At 36.1% G+C, this 20,320-nt stretch overlaps 1 protein-coding gene across 6 annotated transcripts in view; it reads right to left on the bottom strand.

The window, feature by feature from the left end:
• CEMIP2 (cell migration inducing hyaluronidase 2) overlaps positions 1-20,320 on the bottom strand; it is a 78,680-nt gene that overhangs the window by 24,781 nt on the left and 33,579 nt on the right. For all 6 annotated transcript variants that reach the window (XM_073806213.1, XM_073806210.1, XM_019934676.3 and 3 more), the window contains 7 exons: positions 19,628-19,837; positions 19,111-19,316; positions 18,901-18,970; positions 15,424-15,552; positions 13,131-13,219; positions 2,274-2,405; positions 737-772 (listed from right to left, as the gene is read on the bottom strand). In XM_073806213.1, the coding sequence (XP_073662314.1) occupies positions 737-772; positions 2,274-2,405; positions 13,131-13,219; positions 15,424-15,552; positions 18,901-18,970; positions 19,111-19,316; positions 19,628-19,837 (872 nt within the window). The remainder of the gene's footprint in view (positions 1-736; positions 773-2,273; positions 2,406-13,130; positions 13,220-15,423; positions 15,553-18,900; positions 18,971-19,110; positions 19,317-19,627; positions 19,838-20,320) is intronic.

Raw genomic sequence — 20,320 nt, forward strand, 5'->3', positions numbered from 1 at the left:
CCACACATCTCTAGGAAATTTAAATTGTCCTTCAAATGAAGGCAAGCTATAACTTTAAAAACCTAAAAATTTTCAAAGTAGCCAGTAGCTTTTTCTGATACGTATTAGTGAGTCACCAAAAGGTGCCTCAAAATTGAACATACCTCTTATAAATTAATATGTGCTTGGCAAATTAGATTTAAACAAATGAGATTTAATTTACAGGAATAACTAATTATTTCAGTCCCAAGCAATAATACTGCAAATGAGGAGAATAAACTTGCCCTGGACAATAATTAGAGGACAAGCATGTTTAAGACGGCAATGAGAATAACTGTTATCTGGAGAAAAATATATAACATAAAAAGTTTCGTTCTTAAAGACCACTGTGAAATTAGACCAACTTCTAAGAAAGAAAATATTTAATCTGCTCCCAACTTTTACTCCCTTCCTCTATATTCCCCTACTTTTTAAGATCTTTAATCTAAAGATCAAGTGTTTTCTTTTAAGCAAAAAATATGGTGGGCCTACCCTTCTGTGTAATTCCAGCTAGATTCATCTCCTACTCTGGTATAAATTCAATTAATCAATAAAAATGTATTTTTGGCCCTCAAGTGGCATCAGGAAGTGAGTGCTAAGTTTTTTAATGTTAATAAATGATATAACATTCCTGTGTTATCAAAAAATATATATCAAGGTTATTCTACCTTACAGCTTTAAAATAATCAGGTAAGTATTTTTAAAAGTAATTACAAACCTGGCAAAGGTCAGTCCTATTCCATTATCTGCAAATCTATAAGAAAAAAGAGAATGAGGGAACATTTTAATTTATCACATCATATAAGAAGAGGTAATTTGCTCAAAATATTTAATTGTCATAAAATCCAGGAGGTTCCAGTAATGTTTACTGTCCAAGACTACACAAAAATTTCACTTTCCAATAATGAAAAGCATAGGCTCCACAGTGAAGGCACCTGGTTCCAATCTCAGCTTTGCCTATTACTAGCTGTGTGACCTTGGGCAAGTTATTCAACCTGTTTGCCCCTCAGTTTTCTCACCTAAAGGTTGAAATAATAATATAAGCTTCCTCATAGGATACTTGAAAGCATTAAAATGCTAATTAGTGTCAACCATTTAGAACAGTGTCTGGCACAGAGTAAGCAGCAGGTGTTAGCTGTAATTATAATTTTTATCATTATACTTGGCCCCCATATCTTTGGGTTCTGCACCCACAGATTCAACCAACTGTGGATCAGAAATATTAAACAAAAAATTCTGGAAAATTCCAAAAAGCAAAACTTACATTTGTCCAGTGCTGGCAACTATTTACATAGCGTTTACATTGCATTTACAACTATTTAGATAGCATTTACATTGTCTTGGATATAATAAGTAATAGAGATGATTTAAAGTATACAGGAGGATGTGTGTAGGTTATACATACATATGTATATGTATATGTATATGTTATATGTAGGTTATATGTATATAGTATGCAAATACTATGCCATTTTACATAAGGAACTTGAGCATCAGGATTTTGGTACCCATGGGGAGTCCCGGAACCAATCCCCCACGGATACCAAGGAACGACTAATTTTTAACAGTTAGATCATGGTATTCTCTTCAAAACTTTTCAACATTAATACCCAAGCTATTTCTACCGATTTTATACAATATCCTTTTTTTTTGCATGATAAAAGTCAGAGATGATGGTAAAATGCCAAGCAGCTAATGTCAGTACCAGCCAGAAAAAAACATTTTTCTAGACTCCTGAACACCAAATCTTACCTCAACATACATCAGACTTCTCCTAAAATTATACAAATGGAAAAGAAGTGAGATGCTTACTGCCTCAAGTCATGTTAACATAAGTCAACAGACTTATTAAGGGAGAATTCAAAACTTTTGTTTTGAATGGCAGTGGAAGAGCATCAGGAAACTGAGTTTCCAAAAGGAAGGAAAAAAATGCAGGTAGTTTCAAAATCTTTATTTAGCGCTCTGACATAGACCATGTTTGTTACATAAAGTTAAAGTCCCAGTTTCTGTTTAATCTCATCAAAAAGCTCTCATGTCACCAGACAAGTTCAGTTCCAATAAAAGCAGCAGAATGAGACGATTCCAAACATTTGCAGTCAGTTAATGCTGGCATATTTCCTCAGAGCTTTTCTATTAGTAATGATACTATGATTCCAGAAACCCCACTGTACTTTCAGTCTACTGGGTTTTTTAAAAAGCCTTAAAAAATAAATACATCAGTGTCATCAGATAATAATTTCATAGACAATACCCACGCTGAATTCTGAACGACAATGTCTCCTCCTCTGACCCAAGCTCCGTTATCATTATTTTTAAAAGCAATGAGCCTGTCAATTAAAGCAGCAACACGTGGCTTTTCAGGGTCTGCATCCTGATGAGGCCGAAACCTTGGGGTTAGGAGAAAAAAAAAAAAAGGACTTTTAAAAAGAGTAATGAAAAGGCAATGTAAATAAGCTACTTACGATTATAAACTTAAGTGTCAAAAAGCAGAATTTAACTTTGAACAAAACTAAACTAAAAAAAAAACTCCTTAAGACACAACTTAATTATTTGCATTTCAAATATTGAAAAAAAATACAAATTTGCAGAGAACTGCTTTCATATTTCATAGTTTATTTTTAATCAATTTATATTATAAAAGGGACATTACAGAACACTCTAAGCACTGAAACCATTTCAAAAATAAACAGAAAAACCTCAGACCAGGAAATATAGTACGTTTTCACAAATTCTCAAGCTACATGATATTAATATAAACTTACTGAGTAAATTAATCATATATTTCAACATACATATATGTGAAGCAGAGTATTATTTGAGTTGTGTGCTGGTGAAATGCTTTAGATAGAGAGAAAACTGGATTCAATATCTTTAAAAAGCCTAAATTTTAAATAGATTATACTTATGGAATATTACTCAGCCATAAAAAAGAATGAAATTCTGCCATTTGCAACGTGGATGGTCCTAAAGGGTATTCTACTTAGTGAAATAAGTCAGACAGAGAAAGACAAATACTCTATATTATCACTTATAAGTGTAACCTAAAAAATAAAACAAACAAATGAATATAACAAAACAGAAACAGACTCACAGACACAGAGAACAAACTACTAGTTACCAGTGAGGAGAGAGTAGATGGGGGGGCAACATAAGCGTATGGGATTAAGACATACAAACTACTATGTATGAAATAAATAAGCAACAAGGATATATTGTACAGCACAGGGAAATCTAGCTATTCTTTTATATAACTTTAAATGGAGTATAATCTATAAAAATATTGAATCACTATGTTGTACACCTGAAACTAATATTGTAAATCTACTATAATAAAAAATACAAAGAAAAAATGTATCAGCACTTAAAAAAAGATTGTATTTCATTGACTTATTAATTATAAAGACTGAATGTTACTTTTTCTTTCTTATCCTTGTAAAATATTTACAAGGACCTTATTGAAAAGGCAAAAAAAAATTGGTATCAAAAACTGTTAACCAGGGGCTTCCCTGGTGGCGCAGTTGTTGAGAGTCCCCCTGCTGATGCAGGGGACACAGGTTTGTGCCCCGGTCCGGGAAGATCCCACATGCCGCGGAGCAGATGGGCCCGTGAGCCATGGCCGCTGAGCCTGCGAGTCCAGAGCCTGTGCGCCACAACAGGAGAGGCCACAACAGTGGGAGGCCTGCGTACCACAAAAACAAAACAAAACAAAACAAAACAAAAAAAACTGTTAACCAGGGAGATTGGTTCAAGATGGCAGAATAGAAGGACGTGTGCTCACTCCCTCCTGCGAGAGCAACGGAATCACAACTAACTGCTAAACAATCAATGACAGGAAGACAATGGCACTCACCAAAAAAGACACCCCACATCCAAAAACAAACGAGAGGCCACAATGATACGGCAGGAAGGGCTCAATCTCAAGAAAATCAAATCCTATAACTGCTGGGTGGTTGACTCAAAAACTGGAGTACACTTATACCACAGAAGTCCACCCACTGGAGTGAAGGTTCTGAGTCCCACGTCAGGCTTCCCAAGCTGAAGGGCTGGCAACGGGAGGAGGAATTCCTAGAGAATCAGACTTTGAAGCCTAGCGGGATTTGACTGCAGGACTTTGACAGGACTGGGAGAAACAGAGACTCCACTCTTGGCGGGCACACACAAAGTAGTGTGCGCATCAGGACCCAGGGGAAGGAGCAGTGACCCCATAGGAGATTGAACCAGACCTACCTGCTAGGGTTGGAGGGTCTCCTGCAGAGGCAGGGGGTGGCTGTGGCTCACCGTGGGGACAAGGACACTGGCAGCAAAAGTTCTGGGAAGTACTCCTTGGCGTGAGCCCTCCCAGAGTCTGCCATTAGCCCCAGCAAAGTCCGGGTAGGGTTTAGTGTTGGGCTGCCTCCGGCCAAACAATGAACAGGGAGGGAACCCAGCTCCACCCATCAGCAGACAAGCAGATTAAAGTTTTACTGAGCTGTGCCCACCAGAGCAACACCCAGCTCTACCCACCACCAGTCCCTCACATCAGGAAACTTGCACAAGCCTCTTAGATAGCGTCATCCACCAGAGGGCAGACAGCAGAAGCAAGAAGAACTACAATTCTGCAGCCTGTGGAACGAAAACCACATTCACAGTAACAGGGACAAAATGAAAAGGCAGAGGACTGTGTAACAGATGAAGGAACAAGATAAAACCCCAGAAAACAACTAAATGAAGTGGAGATATGCAACCTTCTAGAAAAAGAATTCAGAATAATGATAGTGAAGATGATCCAGGACCTCAGAAAAAGAATGGAGGCAAAGATATAGAACATGCAAGAAATGTTTAACAAAGACCTAGAAGAATTAAAGAACAAACAACTAGAAGAATTAAAGAACAAACAAACAGAGATGAACAATACAATAACTGAAATGGAAAATACACTGGAAGGAATCAGTAGCAGAATAACTGAGGCAGAAGAACGCATAAGTGACCTGGAAGACAGAATGGTGGAATTCACTGCCATGGAACAGAATAAAGAAAAAAGAATGAAAAGAAATGAAGACAGCCTAAGAGACCTCTGGGACAACATTAAACGCAACAACATTCACATAATACGGGTCCCAACACAGGAAGACAGAGAGAAAGGACGTGGGAAAATATTTGAAGAGATTATACTTGAAAACTTCCATAACACGAGAAAGGAAATAGCCACCCAAGTCCAGGAAGTGCAGAGAACCCCACGCAGGATAAACCCAAGGAGAAACACAATGAGACACACAGTAATCAAATTCACAAAAATTAAAGAAAAAGAAAAATTATTGAAAGCAACAAGGGAGAAACAACAAATAACATACAAGGGAACTCCCATAAGGTTAACAGCTGATTTCTCAGCACAAACTCTACAAGCCAGAACGGAGTGGCATGATATATTTAAAGTGATGAAAGGGAAGAAACTACAACCAAGATTACTCAACCTGGCGAGGATCTCATTCAGATTTGACGGAGAAATCAAAAGCTTTACAGACAAGCAAAAGCTAAGAGAATTCAGCAACACCAAACCAGCTCTACAACAAATGCTAAAGGAACTTCTCTAAGTGGGAAACACAAGAGAAGAAAAGAACCTACAAAAACAAACCCAAAACAATTAAGAAAATGCTAATAGGAACATACATATCGATAATTACCTTAAACGTGAATGGATTACACGTTCCAACCAAAAGACACAGGCTCGCTGAATGGATACAAAAACAAGACCCATATATATGCTGTCTACAAGAGACCCACTTCAGACCTAGGGACACATACCACTGAAAGTGAGGAGACGGAAAAAGAAATCCATGCAAATGGAAATCAAAAGAAAGCTGGAGTAGTAATACTCATATCAGATAAAATAGACTTTAAAATAAAGAATGTTACAAGAGACAAGGAAGGACACTACATAATGATCAAGGAATCAATCCAAGAAGAAGATATAACAATTATAAATATATATGCACCCAACATAGGAGCACCTCAATACATAAGGCAACTGCTAACAGCTATAAAAGAGGAAATGGACAGTAACACAATAATAGTGGGGACATTAACACCTCACTTACACCAATGGATGGATCATCCAAACAGAAAATTAATAAGGAGATAGAAACTTTAAGTGACACAACAGATCAGATAGATTTAATTGATATTTATAGGATATTCCATCCAAAAACAGCAGCTTACACTTTCTTCTCAAGTGCACATGGAACATTCTCCAGGACAGATCACACCTTGGGTCACAAATCAAGCCTCAGTAAATTTAAGAAAATTGAAATCATATCAAGCACCTTTTCTGACCACAACACTATGAAATTAGAAATCAATTACAGGGGGAAAAAATGTAAAAAACACAAACACATGGAGGATAAACAGTATGTTACTATATAACCAAGAGATCACTGAAGAAATCAAAGAGGAAATCAAAAAATACCTAGAGACAAACTACAATGAAAACACGATGATCCAAAACTTATGGGATGCAGCAGTTCTAAGAGGGAAATTTATAGCAATACAAGCCTACCTCAAGAAACAAGAAAAATCTCAAATAAACAACCTAACCTTACACCTAAAGGAACTAGAGAGAGATGAACAAACAAAACCCAAAGTTTGTAGAAGGAAAGAAATCATAAAGATCAGAGCAGAAATAAACGAAATAGAAAAAAAGAAAACAATAGCAAGGATCAATAAAACTAGAACGTGGTTCTTTGAGAAGATAAACAAACTTGATAAACCATTAGCCAGACTCATCAAGAAAAAGAGGGAGAGGGCTCAAGTCAAAAAAATTAGAAATGAAAAAGGAGAAGTTACAACAGACATCACAGAAATACAAAGCATCCTAAGAGACTACTATAAGCAACTCTATGCCAATAAAATGGACAACCTCAAAGAAATGGACTAATTCTTAGAAAAGCATAACCTTCCAAGACTGAACCAGGAAGAAATAGAAAATATGAACAGACCAATCACAAGTAATGAAATTGAAACTGTGATTAAAAATCTTCCAAAAAAAAAAAAAAAATTCCAACAAACAAAAGTCCAGGACCAGATGGCTTCACAGGTGAATTCTATCAAACATTTAGAGAATAGATAACACCAATTCTTCTCAAACTCTTTCAAGAAATTGCAGAGGAAGGAACACTCCCAAACTCATTCTATGAGGCCACCATCACCCTGATACCAAAAACAGACAAATATACTACAAGAAAACAAAATGACAGACCAATATCACCGATGAATATAGATGCAAAAATCCTCAACAAAATACTAGCAAAGAGAATCCAATAACACATTAAAAGGATCATGCACCATGATCAACTGAGATTTATCCCAGGGATGCAAGGATTCTTCAATATATGCAAATCAATCAATGTGATACACCATGTTAACAAACTGAAGAATAAAAACCATATGATCATCTCAATAGATGCTGAAAAAGCATTTGACAAAATTCAATACCCATTTATGATAAAAACTCTCCAGAAAGTGGGCATAGAGGGAATCTATCTCAACATAATAAAGGCCATATACGACACAGCCACGACAAACATCATTCTCAATGGTGAAAAACTGAAAGCATCTCCTCTGAGATCAGGAACAAGACAAGGATGTCCACTCTCACAACTATTATTCAACATAGCACAGTAATTAGAGAAGAAAAATAAATAAAAGGAATATAAATTGGAAAAGAAGAAGTAAAACTGTCACTGTTTGCAGATGACATGATACTATACATAGAGAATCCTAAAGATGCTACCAGAAAACTACTAGAGCTAATCAATGAATTTGGTAAAGTAGCAGGATACAAATTTAATGCAGAAATCTCTTGCATTCCTACACACTAATGATGAAAAATCTGAAAGAGAAATTAAGGAAACACTCCCATTTACCATTGCAACAAAAAGAATAAAATACTGAGGAGTAAACCTACCTAGGGAGACAAAAGACCTATATGCAGAAAACTATAAGACACTGATAAAAAAATTAAAGATGATACAAACTGATGAAGAGATATACCATGTTCTTGGATTGGAAGAATCAATATTGTGAAAATGACTATACTACCCAAAGCAATCGACAGATTCAATGCAATCCCCATCAAATTATCAATGGCATTTTTTACTGAACTAGAACAAAAAATCTTAAAATTTGTATGGAGACACAAAAGACCCTGAATAGCCAAAGCAGTTTTGAGGGAAAAAAATGGAGCTGGAGGAATCAGACTCCCTTATTTCATACTATACTACAAAGCTACAGTAATCAAGACAATATGGTACTGGCACAAAAACAGAAATACAGATCAATGGAACAGAATAGAAAGCCCAGAGATAAACCCATGCACCTATGGTCAACTAATCTATGACAAAGGAGTCAAGGATATACAATGGAAAAAAGACAGTCTCTTCAATAAGTGGTGCTGGGAAAATTGGATAGCTACATGTAAAAGAATGAAATTAGAATACTCCCTAACACCATACACAAAAATAAACTCAAAATGGATTAGAGACCTAAATGTAAGACTAGACACTGTAAAACTCGTAGAGAAAAACACAGGAAGAACACTCTTTGACATAAATCACAGCAATATCTTTTTTGATCCACCTCCTAGAGTAATGGAAATAAAAACAAAAATAAACAAATGGGACCTAATCAAACTTAAAAGCTTTTGCAAAGCAAAGGAAACTACAAACAAGATGAAAAGACAACCCTTAAAATGGGAGAAAATATTTGCAAACGAATCACCAAAGGATTAATCTCCAAAATATATAAACAGCTCATGCAGCTCAATATTAAAAAAACAAACAACCCAATCAAAAAATGGGCAGAAGACGTAAATAGACATTTCTCCAAAGAAGACACACAGATGGCCAAGAAGCACATGAAAAACTGTTCAACATCACTATTAGAGAAATGCAAATCAAAACTACAATGAGGTATCACCTCACACCATTTAGAATGGGTATCATCAGAAAATCTACAAACAACAAATGCTGGAGACGGTGTGGAGAAAAGGGAACACTCTTGCACTGCTGGTGGGAATGTAAATTGATACAGCCACTATGGAGAACAGTATGGAGATTTCTTAAAAAACTAAAAATAGAATTACCATATGACCCAGCAATCCCGCTACTGGACATACACCCAGAGAAAACCATAATTCAAAAAGACACATGCACCCCAATGTTCATCACAGCACTATTTACAATAGCCAGGTCATGGAAGCAACCTAAAAGCCATCAACAAATAGATAAAGAAGTTGTGGTACATATATACAATGGAATATTACTCAGCCATAAAAAGGAACGAAAGTGGGTCATTTGTAGAGAGGTGGATGCATCTAGAGACTGTCATACAGAGTGAAGTAAGTCAGAAAGAGAAAAACAAATATTGTATATTAAAGCATACATGTGGAACCTAGAAAAATGGTGCAGATGAACCGGTTTGCAGGGTAGAAACTGATACACAGACGTAGAGAACAAACATATGGACATCAAGGGGTGAAAGCGGTGGGGGTGTGTGTGTGTGATGAATTGGGAGATTGGGATTGACATGTATACACTGATGTGTATAAAATGGATAACTAATAAGAACCTGCTGTATAAAAAAATAAAATAAAATTCAAAATTTTTTTCTTTAAAAAAAAAAACAGAAAACCCTGTTTACCGGGAATTCCCTGGTGGTTCAGTGGTTAGCACTCCGCACTTCCACTGCAGAGGGCACGGGTTCAATCCCTGGTCGGGGAAGTAAGATCCCACATGCTATGCAGCATGGCACCCCCCCACCAAAAAAAAAAACAAAAAAACCTCTGTCAACTGTAACAACTCAAATAATTCCATAAGGCCACCTAATTTTTAAAAAGATCATTTCCATCATAATCTTACAGAGCTGGGCAGGTTGGGAGAGAAAAAACTACACAGCTTTACAAAAACCATTTCAGCCAGTTGAGATTTTCAATCATACGTGAAAGAAACATCATTTGCACAAACATCACTATGAAAGTTGCTGGCACATGGTAGGTGCTCATCAAATATGTATGATTTGAGAAGCAGCTATGCCCAGAAGACAGCAAGTGCAAAGGTTCTTAGGCATGAGTGAGCTTGGCATATTCAAGGGACAACAAGCAGATTGGCTGGTAAGTAAGAACCAAGAGGGAGAGGATAGACAGGAAGGCATGTGCCAGGCAAGGGTGTGGTTCTTTATTCTAAATGCAAAGGTAAAAGTAGAATGGTGGTTGCCAGGGGCTGGAGGGAGGAGGAAATGGCGAAGTGATAGTCAAAGGGGCACAAAAGGTTTAGTTATGTAAGATAAATAAAGTCTAGAGATCTACTCTACAGCATAGTGCCTATAGCTAAAAATACTGTATTGTATACTTAAAATTTGCTGAGAGTAGATCTTCAGGTAAGTGAAGAAAAATTTATTTTTTAATTAAAAAATTTTATTTTTTAATTAAAAAAATAATGACCATAAAGGAGGTAGAAGGAAACTTTGGCAGGTGATGGATAAGTCTATGCCCTTGAGAGTTCATGGGTGTGTACTTATCTCCAAACTTACCGAGTTCTATACATTATATATGCACAGCTTTCTACATGTCAATCATACCTCAATAAAGCAGGTGGATAAATAAATAAGTGTGATGGAAAGTCATCAGAAACATGGAGTCAGGGCAGTGATATAACCGTATTTCACTTTTTAACTGGTCACTAGCTGCTACTTGGTGAAAGGATAATGGAGAACGGATGGTAAGGAGACCAATCTAGAAAGCGCTACATCCACCCTTAGATTGTGTACATAAGGCCTTACACTAAATGGCTCTGACCTAAGGGGTAAAAAGTCTGACTCTGAGCCATCACCCACTCTTCTGGCATTGTAGTTGCTGCCAAACAGCTTTGCAGTCATCACATAATATCAAGCAGATGGAAGAGTTCTGGTAAAGAAACTACACAATGTTCTAAAAGAAAGCCAAAAAGGAAAAAAAAAAAAAGTACAGTAAAGCAACATCTGATTTTCTGCTGTAGCCGTCTCATTTTTTCTGAAATTTCTATCCATATAAATCACTGACCACTTGCTCAGATAACCTTTATTTTTCATCCTCTTTCCCACTTGGTATGTAGAAAATGCAGTTAATTTTCTATCACCTTCATGTATAAGCCTTCAGCACACTTCCCAACTCTCCCTTAATTGTCCTCTGCTTTAAATGCACTTGTTGGTTCTCATGCTCTTTTACCCTTTTAGATGAAATTTCCCAATCTTAAACTGGGAGCTTTCTGGATTTAAAATATCCCGTCTTTGGATTCCTGTAATTTCATATCTTGAAGACACAAGGAAAGGCTCATATGATTAACTATTAGGTCAACTTCCCCTTTGTTGAACAGACTAAATATCTTCTGGATCCCATGAGTCTGATGTTTAATTCATGGGCTGGCTTATTACTCATTTGTGTTTAAGTTTTATCATTTTTACTCATGTCTGAACTGCATGAATGCATGAGGGCATATCTTATACATCAGTTTATACAAAATTAAATGTATATACTAGCTGTCAAATGTCTTGTTACTCCTCTCCTATAATCAGTTCTTTTCAATAACAACTTCCAAATGGAGTCTAATTCCTTACCAATATGTATGTATTTATAAACTAGTAACAAAAGTAACAGAGAGCAGAGGAAAGAATACCATTATCATAATATCATACACTCATACACGGTAAAGAACTTCTTAGGCCACTATGAACAAGTTGTTTTATTGTCAAGTATAATGAAAATATCAATAGATTCTGAAATATATTTTCTCATCCATCCATTTATATACACACATGTAATTTTTTAAGGCAGATAAGAGAGTCAATTGTGCTGTGTATAAAGATTTTTCTGTTAATACTAACTTAGCAAAGTACACATTATTAGTTCTACCAGTTATAACAAACTCTTTTAAAAAGCAGCAGCAATCTTCTAGCAAAGATTTGTTTTGTCAGTTAATATTCTCTTTTTGGTTCATAATTTGTTGTCATCTGTATGCTCCTTTTTCATCTCAAGTTTATCTCCTCTTTTTCCATGTCATACCTTGCCCAGCTATTAGGTGTCCAGTACCTTCCTTGTGTTTTATTTAAACAATGCCCACAATTTCTCCACTTGTCAAATGTTTTCTGATCATTGCTTTAATATATTTCAGGCTCATCTTGACCTTTAACAATGACTAATACTACTAACTTATTTGCCCAGTTTTCTCCTGACCTTTATTACTGTGTCACAAGGATTCTGCTTTACCAACCTCCATTGTGACTCCTACTTTATTCCCTTGTGAACAATAGCGCCTGTCATCGTTTTCGTAAATAACTGTCAACAGAGCCTATTAAATCTAGAACCCTTTCAGATCCTTTAGTTGGTCAATCAACTTGAAGTATAGAAAAATAACATGTACACAACTTCTACTGAATATGACCTTAAGTTGCCATCTTTTCCAGAAAATTTTGTTTCCATCGGAGATATTTTATTTATTTTGGCTCATACACAGCATGTAAAAAAAAAAAACTTTGTTGAAATGCTGATCCATATCCTAACCACATTTTGTGGTTATAAAGGAGAGTAACACATAGCCCAGCTATGATATGCATCTGAGACTACGAAGAACTGAACCAGAACTAGCTTAATCATCAAGTTTGAGACTTTTCCCTTTGAAACAGATTTAACGCGACATTCCACTTTGACCACTAACAATAAATTATATATGCCTTGGTTTTCAGGGATTATATTAAAACATCTTAGCTTAACTTGTTTTTCAATGAATCATGTTCTACTTTTGGCCAAATTTTGAAACCTTTTTCAACATATCTCTCTTCTTTTTCTTTCTCTTTCTACAACTCTCTCTAACATCAATTTACAACTGTCAAAAAGAGAAAAAGCATCAATTTCTTTGGCATCTCAATAAGATGAAAAGCCCAGCCACAGGACCTAGAACAGCAAAATAAATGTTTTTCCAAAACCCTCCTACAAACCCTGAAAACTTCATTTTAAACATGTTACTGGAGAAAGAGCGCAACAGCTTAACTCAGAAAGTTTTACTTTGGCAAGATATGGCTTGAGTGTGATTTAAAAGGACCAGTTCTACCTTGCACTGTTATCCAAACAGAGGTACTCCCTTGGGTCAGCAGCACTAGCATTGGTTGTTTTGACACCTTTGTCAATAAATAAGCCAGCCTGGAAAATATAATAATGGACTGAAATGAATATGAATCCCAAGTTATAACTATATATATAATGATTCATGAAATAAGTTTTAGCTTATCACATCTACCAAAAAAGGAGGGAGAAGGGAATAAACAGCAAAGCAAAGGTATTACAAAAAGAGCTACTTTACTGTATTTTTTTTAATACTTTTACTCATTCGGTCATTCAGCAAACATTTATTTAGTGCCCACCTTAGGGTAGGCACCAAGCATTATACGTCAACCAGAAAACTATGGTCTTTGCTATTACTGACACATAAACTAGCAGGATGACATGCAATGAAATAAACAATTACCATCCAATATTATAAGCATATAACAAAGGAAGCAGATGATGCTTTGGCAGCACATAAGAAAAGCACCAAGATAAGAACTTTTGTGAAGGTAAGAGAGAGAGAATTCAGGGAATGTCTCCAAAAAGAAGTGACATCCTAAAGCTGAAACTTAAAGGAACTAACCACACAGAACAGGTCAGAGATGAAGGGCAGGGAGTGGGTGGGAAACAGTTGAAGAACCCAGCGGAATGTACTCAAGGGAATCATTTGTACAAAACATCTGGGGATGAGAGAAAGCATGGCACATCTGAGGGAAAAAAATCTTAGCTGGACTAACAGGAAATGTATATAGGGAGGAAAGGTAAGGAAGAAGACTAAAGAGAAGCAAATGCCAGATGGTGCAGAGTTGATACGCTAAAGAGTCAAGACAATGGGACATTTAATAAAGGCAATGGAATCAAGTGCATTTTAAGAAAGAATACTGTGGCTACAAGATGGATAATGAATTAGAAAGGGGCAAAAAGAGAGATAAGAGAAAAAATAGGAGCTGACTACAGTAATCCAGAAGAGAAATAAAGGTGATCTAGACTCGTGACAGTAGTAACAGGTAAAATAGAGTGAGAATTCTTTACTAGGTAGAATTGATACCATTTGTAATTAATAAAATGTCTAAGGATAAGGGAAAGGAAACAAACAATAAAGGTTCATATATTTCTAGTCTGGGCAATTAAGTGGCTAATGGTTTCATTCACTGAAACGAAGACACAGAAATGGGTCTGGGGACAAAAATAAGGATTTTCGTGTTGAACACATTTTATTTATGTGTCCCTGAGACACCCAGCAGGCTGGATGTCTGATATCACTCTGGATAGTCAGTCCCAAATTTAATAAGTTAAAACCTAATAATCCACTCATTATTTAGATCTAATACCTTTTATTTTAAATTGATACAGTAGATTACTACATGTCCTCATGGTATATGACATTTAAAAAATTAATTAGAATAAGGTGTTTTTTGTAATACCACTTATAATTAGAAAATTTTGAGGATTTCTGCTTTGAAGTGCTGCTTTCAACAGTTACTAGCCTTAATCAACTATTCAGTTCATAAAAACCACAATTCTTTCTAAGTTTTTTCCTCTCTCAAGTCTTCATCAAGTGATTCTAAGCTCTTCAAAGTACATCACACTTAGGTTTTTAAAGGATCCTCTGAGTATCATAAATGGAAAGTATTAATTCAACTTTGATGGGCACATCAGAGTAAAGAATCTGGGCATTGTATCACATGATGAAAATATCAAGATGCCTTGGGAGCATAAAATGAACCAGATGCATTTATCACCAGGGAGGTGGGGACAAGTGCCAAATATCATGAAAGTTAGAGTTCTTAAATGGCCTTTCGTCTCCTTGACCTATATATCATTTTAAATTGGGTCAAATATTCTTAAACAATATTTCACTATTTACATAACTAGTATTAAGTGTCCAATAGGACACCCTATTAGCACTGAGAGAAGAGAGAAAATACGCTTTTTAACCTCCAGAAGCATATAATACACTAATGTGTACATCCTTAGAAACATGTAATGATATTAAAGATTGGAAAGAAGGCAAGGGGAGGGAAGGAAGAGGATGAGGATTCATAGGTCAAGTCCATTATTATAATTATTCAGATTGCATGTACATGTGTGCCGTAGCATATATTCCTATGTGTGTATAAACAGAAAGCTGTCTATACATCCTGAATGTGGCAAGGTTAGGAGTCTGCTTATTTAATCACAAATTACTTTCTCTGATGACAAGTTCTACCTAATATTAACATTTCTCAGTTGTAATCACAGTAGTCCATCCTTTACCCTGCAAATCGTTATGTACTGATTGTTAAAATTTAGGAACCTACCTTAAAACTTGAATGGACCCTGTTGTTATAAAATATTCCCAATGGAGTGAGTTCTGGTTTTGCTAAGAGCTGCAATCCACTGGATTCCCCCGTAGGTTCCTTGTGGAATAAATACCATATTCCAGCATCCTATAATTAAAAGGGAAAGATTATTAAAAAGCCTCCTTTTATAAAGCCACTCTATGAAACACTCTCACATAACCTAAGCATTTCACAAACAAGTTTCATCTTTTTAACACTAATTATTCATTGGTTCAGGTTCAGAATTGACTCTAAGAGTTGTGCACTCATCTAGTACACTCAAAGCAGTATATCAGGCTTAAAAAAAAAAGGCATATTTAACTTTGCTTGTAAGATGGGACAAAAGATAGAATTGGCTGATACCAAAATTTATTTTCGAAGTAACTTTCCCATCATTATCTACTTTAAAAACTCATGCAGCCAGGACATGGAAGCAACCTAAATGTCCATCAATAGAGGAATGGATAAAGAAGATGTGGTATGTACATACACACACACACACACACACACACACACACACACACACACACACACACACACACACACACACACACAATGGAATATTACTCAGCAATGAAAAAGAACAAAATAATGCCATTTGTAGCAACATGGCTGGACCTAGAGATTGTTATACTGAGTGAAGTAAGTCAGACACAGAAAGACAAATATCATATGATATCACTTATACGTGGAACCTAAAAAAAAGGGTACAAATGAAGTTATTCACAAAACTGAAGTAGAGTCACGGATGTATTTGGTTGGCCAAAAAGTTCATTTCGCCAATCCAATAGAAAAGAAACTTTTGGTTACCAGGGGATAACGGGTGGGGGGGGTGGGGCAGGGATAAACTGGGAGATTGGGACTGATATATACACACTACTATATATAAAATAGATAACTAATAAGAACCTGCTGTATAGCACAGGGAACTCTACTCAGTTCTCTGTAATGGCCTATATGGGAAAAGAATCTAAAAAAAAAAGAGCGGTTATATGTACATGTATAACTGATTCACCTGAAATTAATACAACATTGTAAATCAACTATACTCCAATAAAAAAATTTTTTAAATCAAAGTATTAAATAACAGCTGGGGGGAAAAAAAAGTCATACAGAACTAGAACCAAATCCTCCCTTCCGTTCCATGTGACCAGGACAGCACAGCCTTTTAGCAATATGGGTTTTTTTCTGTTTACCTCCAAACCTGATCAATAGATGAGTCATACCTATTAAACAACTATCCATCACTGACTTCTTTCAAACAACTCCAGTGCCCTTCTTGTCCCGAGGCAAATTTTTGCCAAACAGAAAAAACCACCACACACATGAATCAGGATGCTGTCTCAGGCTAGGTCCTGTCTGTTCAACTTCAGTGTTACTTACCTTAACCAAAGCAGCAGAACAGTTTGAAAATTTCTGACACTCAAAATGAGATATAAAAATCAAAATGAAATGTTCTTAACCTCTGTGATAATTTTTTATTTTACAATTTAATTAAAAATCAGCCCAATGTGAAGGACAACTTCACATGAAGGAACTCTGATTAAACAGATTGTTAAAACTCAAATATATAGTCGAAAAGTATGGTATCAATTCAAATTTAGCAAACATTTATTTAGTGCCAGGTCTCAAAGAATTCATACTCTAATGGGAAATACAGAGAGAACTAAAATATAATATATGTAATAAATACTATATTAGTTGTAACGAAGTCCTTTAGGAGCATAGAGATATGAATTGTGGAAAACATATCACCAAAACGAATGCAATATGTGGCATTTTTCCATGATAAAACTTTACAGATGGGTCTTAGTAAAACAAACTACTCTGAAAAATGTGTTTGCCACCTCTATTCTTTTGGGCACAAAACAGACTTGGAGGGCTGTGAAGAAGGCTCCATACCATAGCCCTATAAACTGTGGGCAGAGTAAACCCTCCCAAGATGCAATGGAGTTTCAGGTTGGGGGATAGAAAAAGCGGGATAAGGAGGTAGCAGCTGTTTCCTGTTAAAACTCTGTGGTGTCAAAACAGGCAAAGGGAGCTTTGTAAAACGCAGTGGAAAGGTACCAAGAAGAAAGGGTTTGATTTACTTTGGGAGGAAAACCCTTGCCAAAACATGAGCTTTACTGGAACAGTTTTTCTAGAGAGAAAAAAAGAACTCACAGAATGCAAAGGACGAAGAACACACAGGAGATGGAAAAGATAGAGACCTGCTTTCTGCTTTTCTCACATGAGGCCTAATAAGGATGTCTGGCAACCTCACCTTACATTTTTTCATGGACTATTTGCAATTTGCTTTGATCTTCTACCCATGACTTCTGAAAACAGCTGAAAGGAAGCTCTGCTCTGACTGTTGATTTGTAATGTAACAGATCACAAGATGATCCTGGGGTAAGACTGTACATCAAACCCTTGGTCACCTTTACCCAAAATCTCATCTTCCAATCAGAAACTCTCAACACAAATCCCGTATGGGCTCAACAAATATTTGATGAAAAATGAATGAATAGAAGCCTGAAATGATTGAATGTCCAGGTCTCTGCTCTGTCAAATAAGAATTTTATGTTTTATGTTTTTAAGAAAAATCACAGATGTGAATTCTACCATCACCCAGTGATACCTGTTTTCTGGTTATCTTGAAGAAATACTCCCTTCAACTATTTTTTATTTCATCCTGGAAAACAATGCTAGGTATCTCTTTCCTTTTTAAATGTTAATAGCCATGATGTATATATATGAATATTCAGGTTTTGCTTCAAAGCTCATATTTCTGTGCTATAGTTTTCAGCACAGATATACTCATAATAGTATCATGTCTTAAAGATTCATTTTTATGTTATAAATTAGCAGCCCTAAAAACACACAATTACAAATGTAAATTTCTCCAAGCTTATCCAGGAGACATTTCTGTCATCCAAAAACAGTTCATTTATTCTCTTAAATTATCCCTGTGTATGTGTATGTGAAACAATTTAAGGCACACAATTGAGTCCTTGCTTTACCAAAGAGACGAAATCCCTAAGTGTATACAATCCCTGTATTTAACAAAAGGATGTGCCCCTTTGACCAGAATGACCATTGTCATAATATTCTACAGAATAATCCACTCTCATAAGGCTTTCTTTGCTCATTAATATATGACTGAAATAGGGAAGCCAGAAAGATCGTACATAATACACTAAAAATACACTCTGGAGATGGCATGATAACCCTAGATATGAGCCCATCTCTTTTCTGGCATTTAGCGCCTGTCTTACTACACTCATAAACACTAACTGGCACAAATGATTTAGAAAAAATAGAAGAACCATCTCAGCTATAGCCTGCTCTCAATGAAATAAGCTGTACCACAAAGCAAGGTGCTTGAGTGAGATTACCACAAACTACAATGCATATATATAAACCAGAATACTTACAAACTTAAATACAAAAAAACTGAAGCACTTTATTATTTACCTGTGAGCCTGCAGCTGCATTATTAATCAGATTATTGTTGGGATGAGCAATCCAGAAAGTTGAAACAGCCCTGAAAGGCATTTTTTAAGGTTATTTAAACATTCATCAGGAAAAATCCCACCTATTAAAAACCTCCCCCAAAACATCTTCCCCAAAAGCCAACAGCCCTTGACCATCACAAATGAGTTTTTCACTCCGCCAATTACTCACATACAGTCAGTGGCAGGCACAGGGATGTAATTTCCAAACACTTTTTCCCGCATGGTGGTACACATGGAGTTATTCCTATCAGTGGGAAGTAGGGTGCCTGGTTTGGTGAGGAGTCCCAGATTGTGGAACAAAGTGTTTCTCTGTTCAATACCATCTTCCAAAAAGAAACAATGACCTAGTGTGTCAAATCCGATGGTGTCTTTTATCTGCAGAAATACAAGTGTATGATGTCACTGGTAACAAGATTGACTGCGGTTTAAGCGACAAGTGCTATTCATGAGGCATGCTCAGTACAAAAGCAAAAACAAGTTTTGATCTTAGCTGATGGGGCAAAGTCAAATGTCAGGGTTCATTGATCTCTTAAAAGAACAGAGAAAAACAGCAGAACTCTCAGTAAAGCAGGATAGAGTAAGACATGTGGTATAACAGCTTACTTATATAAAATTGAGAAGTCATGAGAATGAAGGAGAGTTAACTGTTTCCATAATATGCATCAACATAATGTGAGGCTACTTACCAGCAAGCCATTTGTCCCATGCACAGTGATGCACCTTGAGAAGCTGTGATGAATAGATAGGCCGTCCACAAACGTTGCATGTCTGTACCCTCCTTTATAATCCACGTCTCCACACAGGTGAAAATGAACAGGATACCGCCCCAGGTGCTGCTGACCCATATGTTTCAATTCCACATGAGAAAGATGGACTGAAGTAAAATTTTTCTTTATCTGTAAGATAACCAAAATCAAACTAATACGTAAGCAAAGTAGCTTCAGCAAAGTAGCTCAGAATAGCAAAGTAGCGAAAAATATTGTTTTAACAGAAAATATCTGAAGGAGACTAGACTAGACTGTTTTCCCAGATCATAATTTAGCAAATGCTTCTTTACATAAGTGAATGCTTTGAAGAGCAATAAAAATAGCCTCTCATTAGGAATAAAGGAAATGTAACATGGAAAACTACAGAAATGGTTTCTGTATATATGTTTGGGTTTGTTCAAATATTTTGGCCATTTCCAGTCTTGTCTTATTCTTTCATTTCTATAATCTCCACCAGAGTTTGATAAATAATTATTTCTAAATCCTTCCTCAATGTTTTAGTTAGCACATACTGTTGTTTACTTGAGTCCTTTTTAAAAACGCCTCTGTTGATCCACCACTGGAGCGATCTCAATATTTACAAACACTGGATTTTTTATCACACTACTAAAA

This window comes from Tursiops truncatus, chromosome 6 (genome assembly GCF_011762595.2).
Source record: "Tursiops truncatus isolate mTurTru1 chromosome 6, mTurTru1.mat.Y, whole genome shotgun sequence".
NCBI classification, from domain to species: Eukaryota; Metazoa; Chordata; class Mammalia; order Artiodactyla; family Delphinidae; genus Tursiops; species Tursiops truncatus.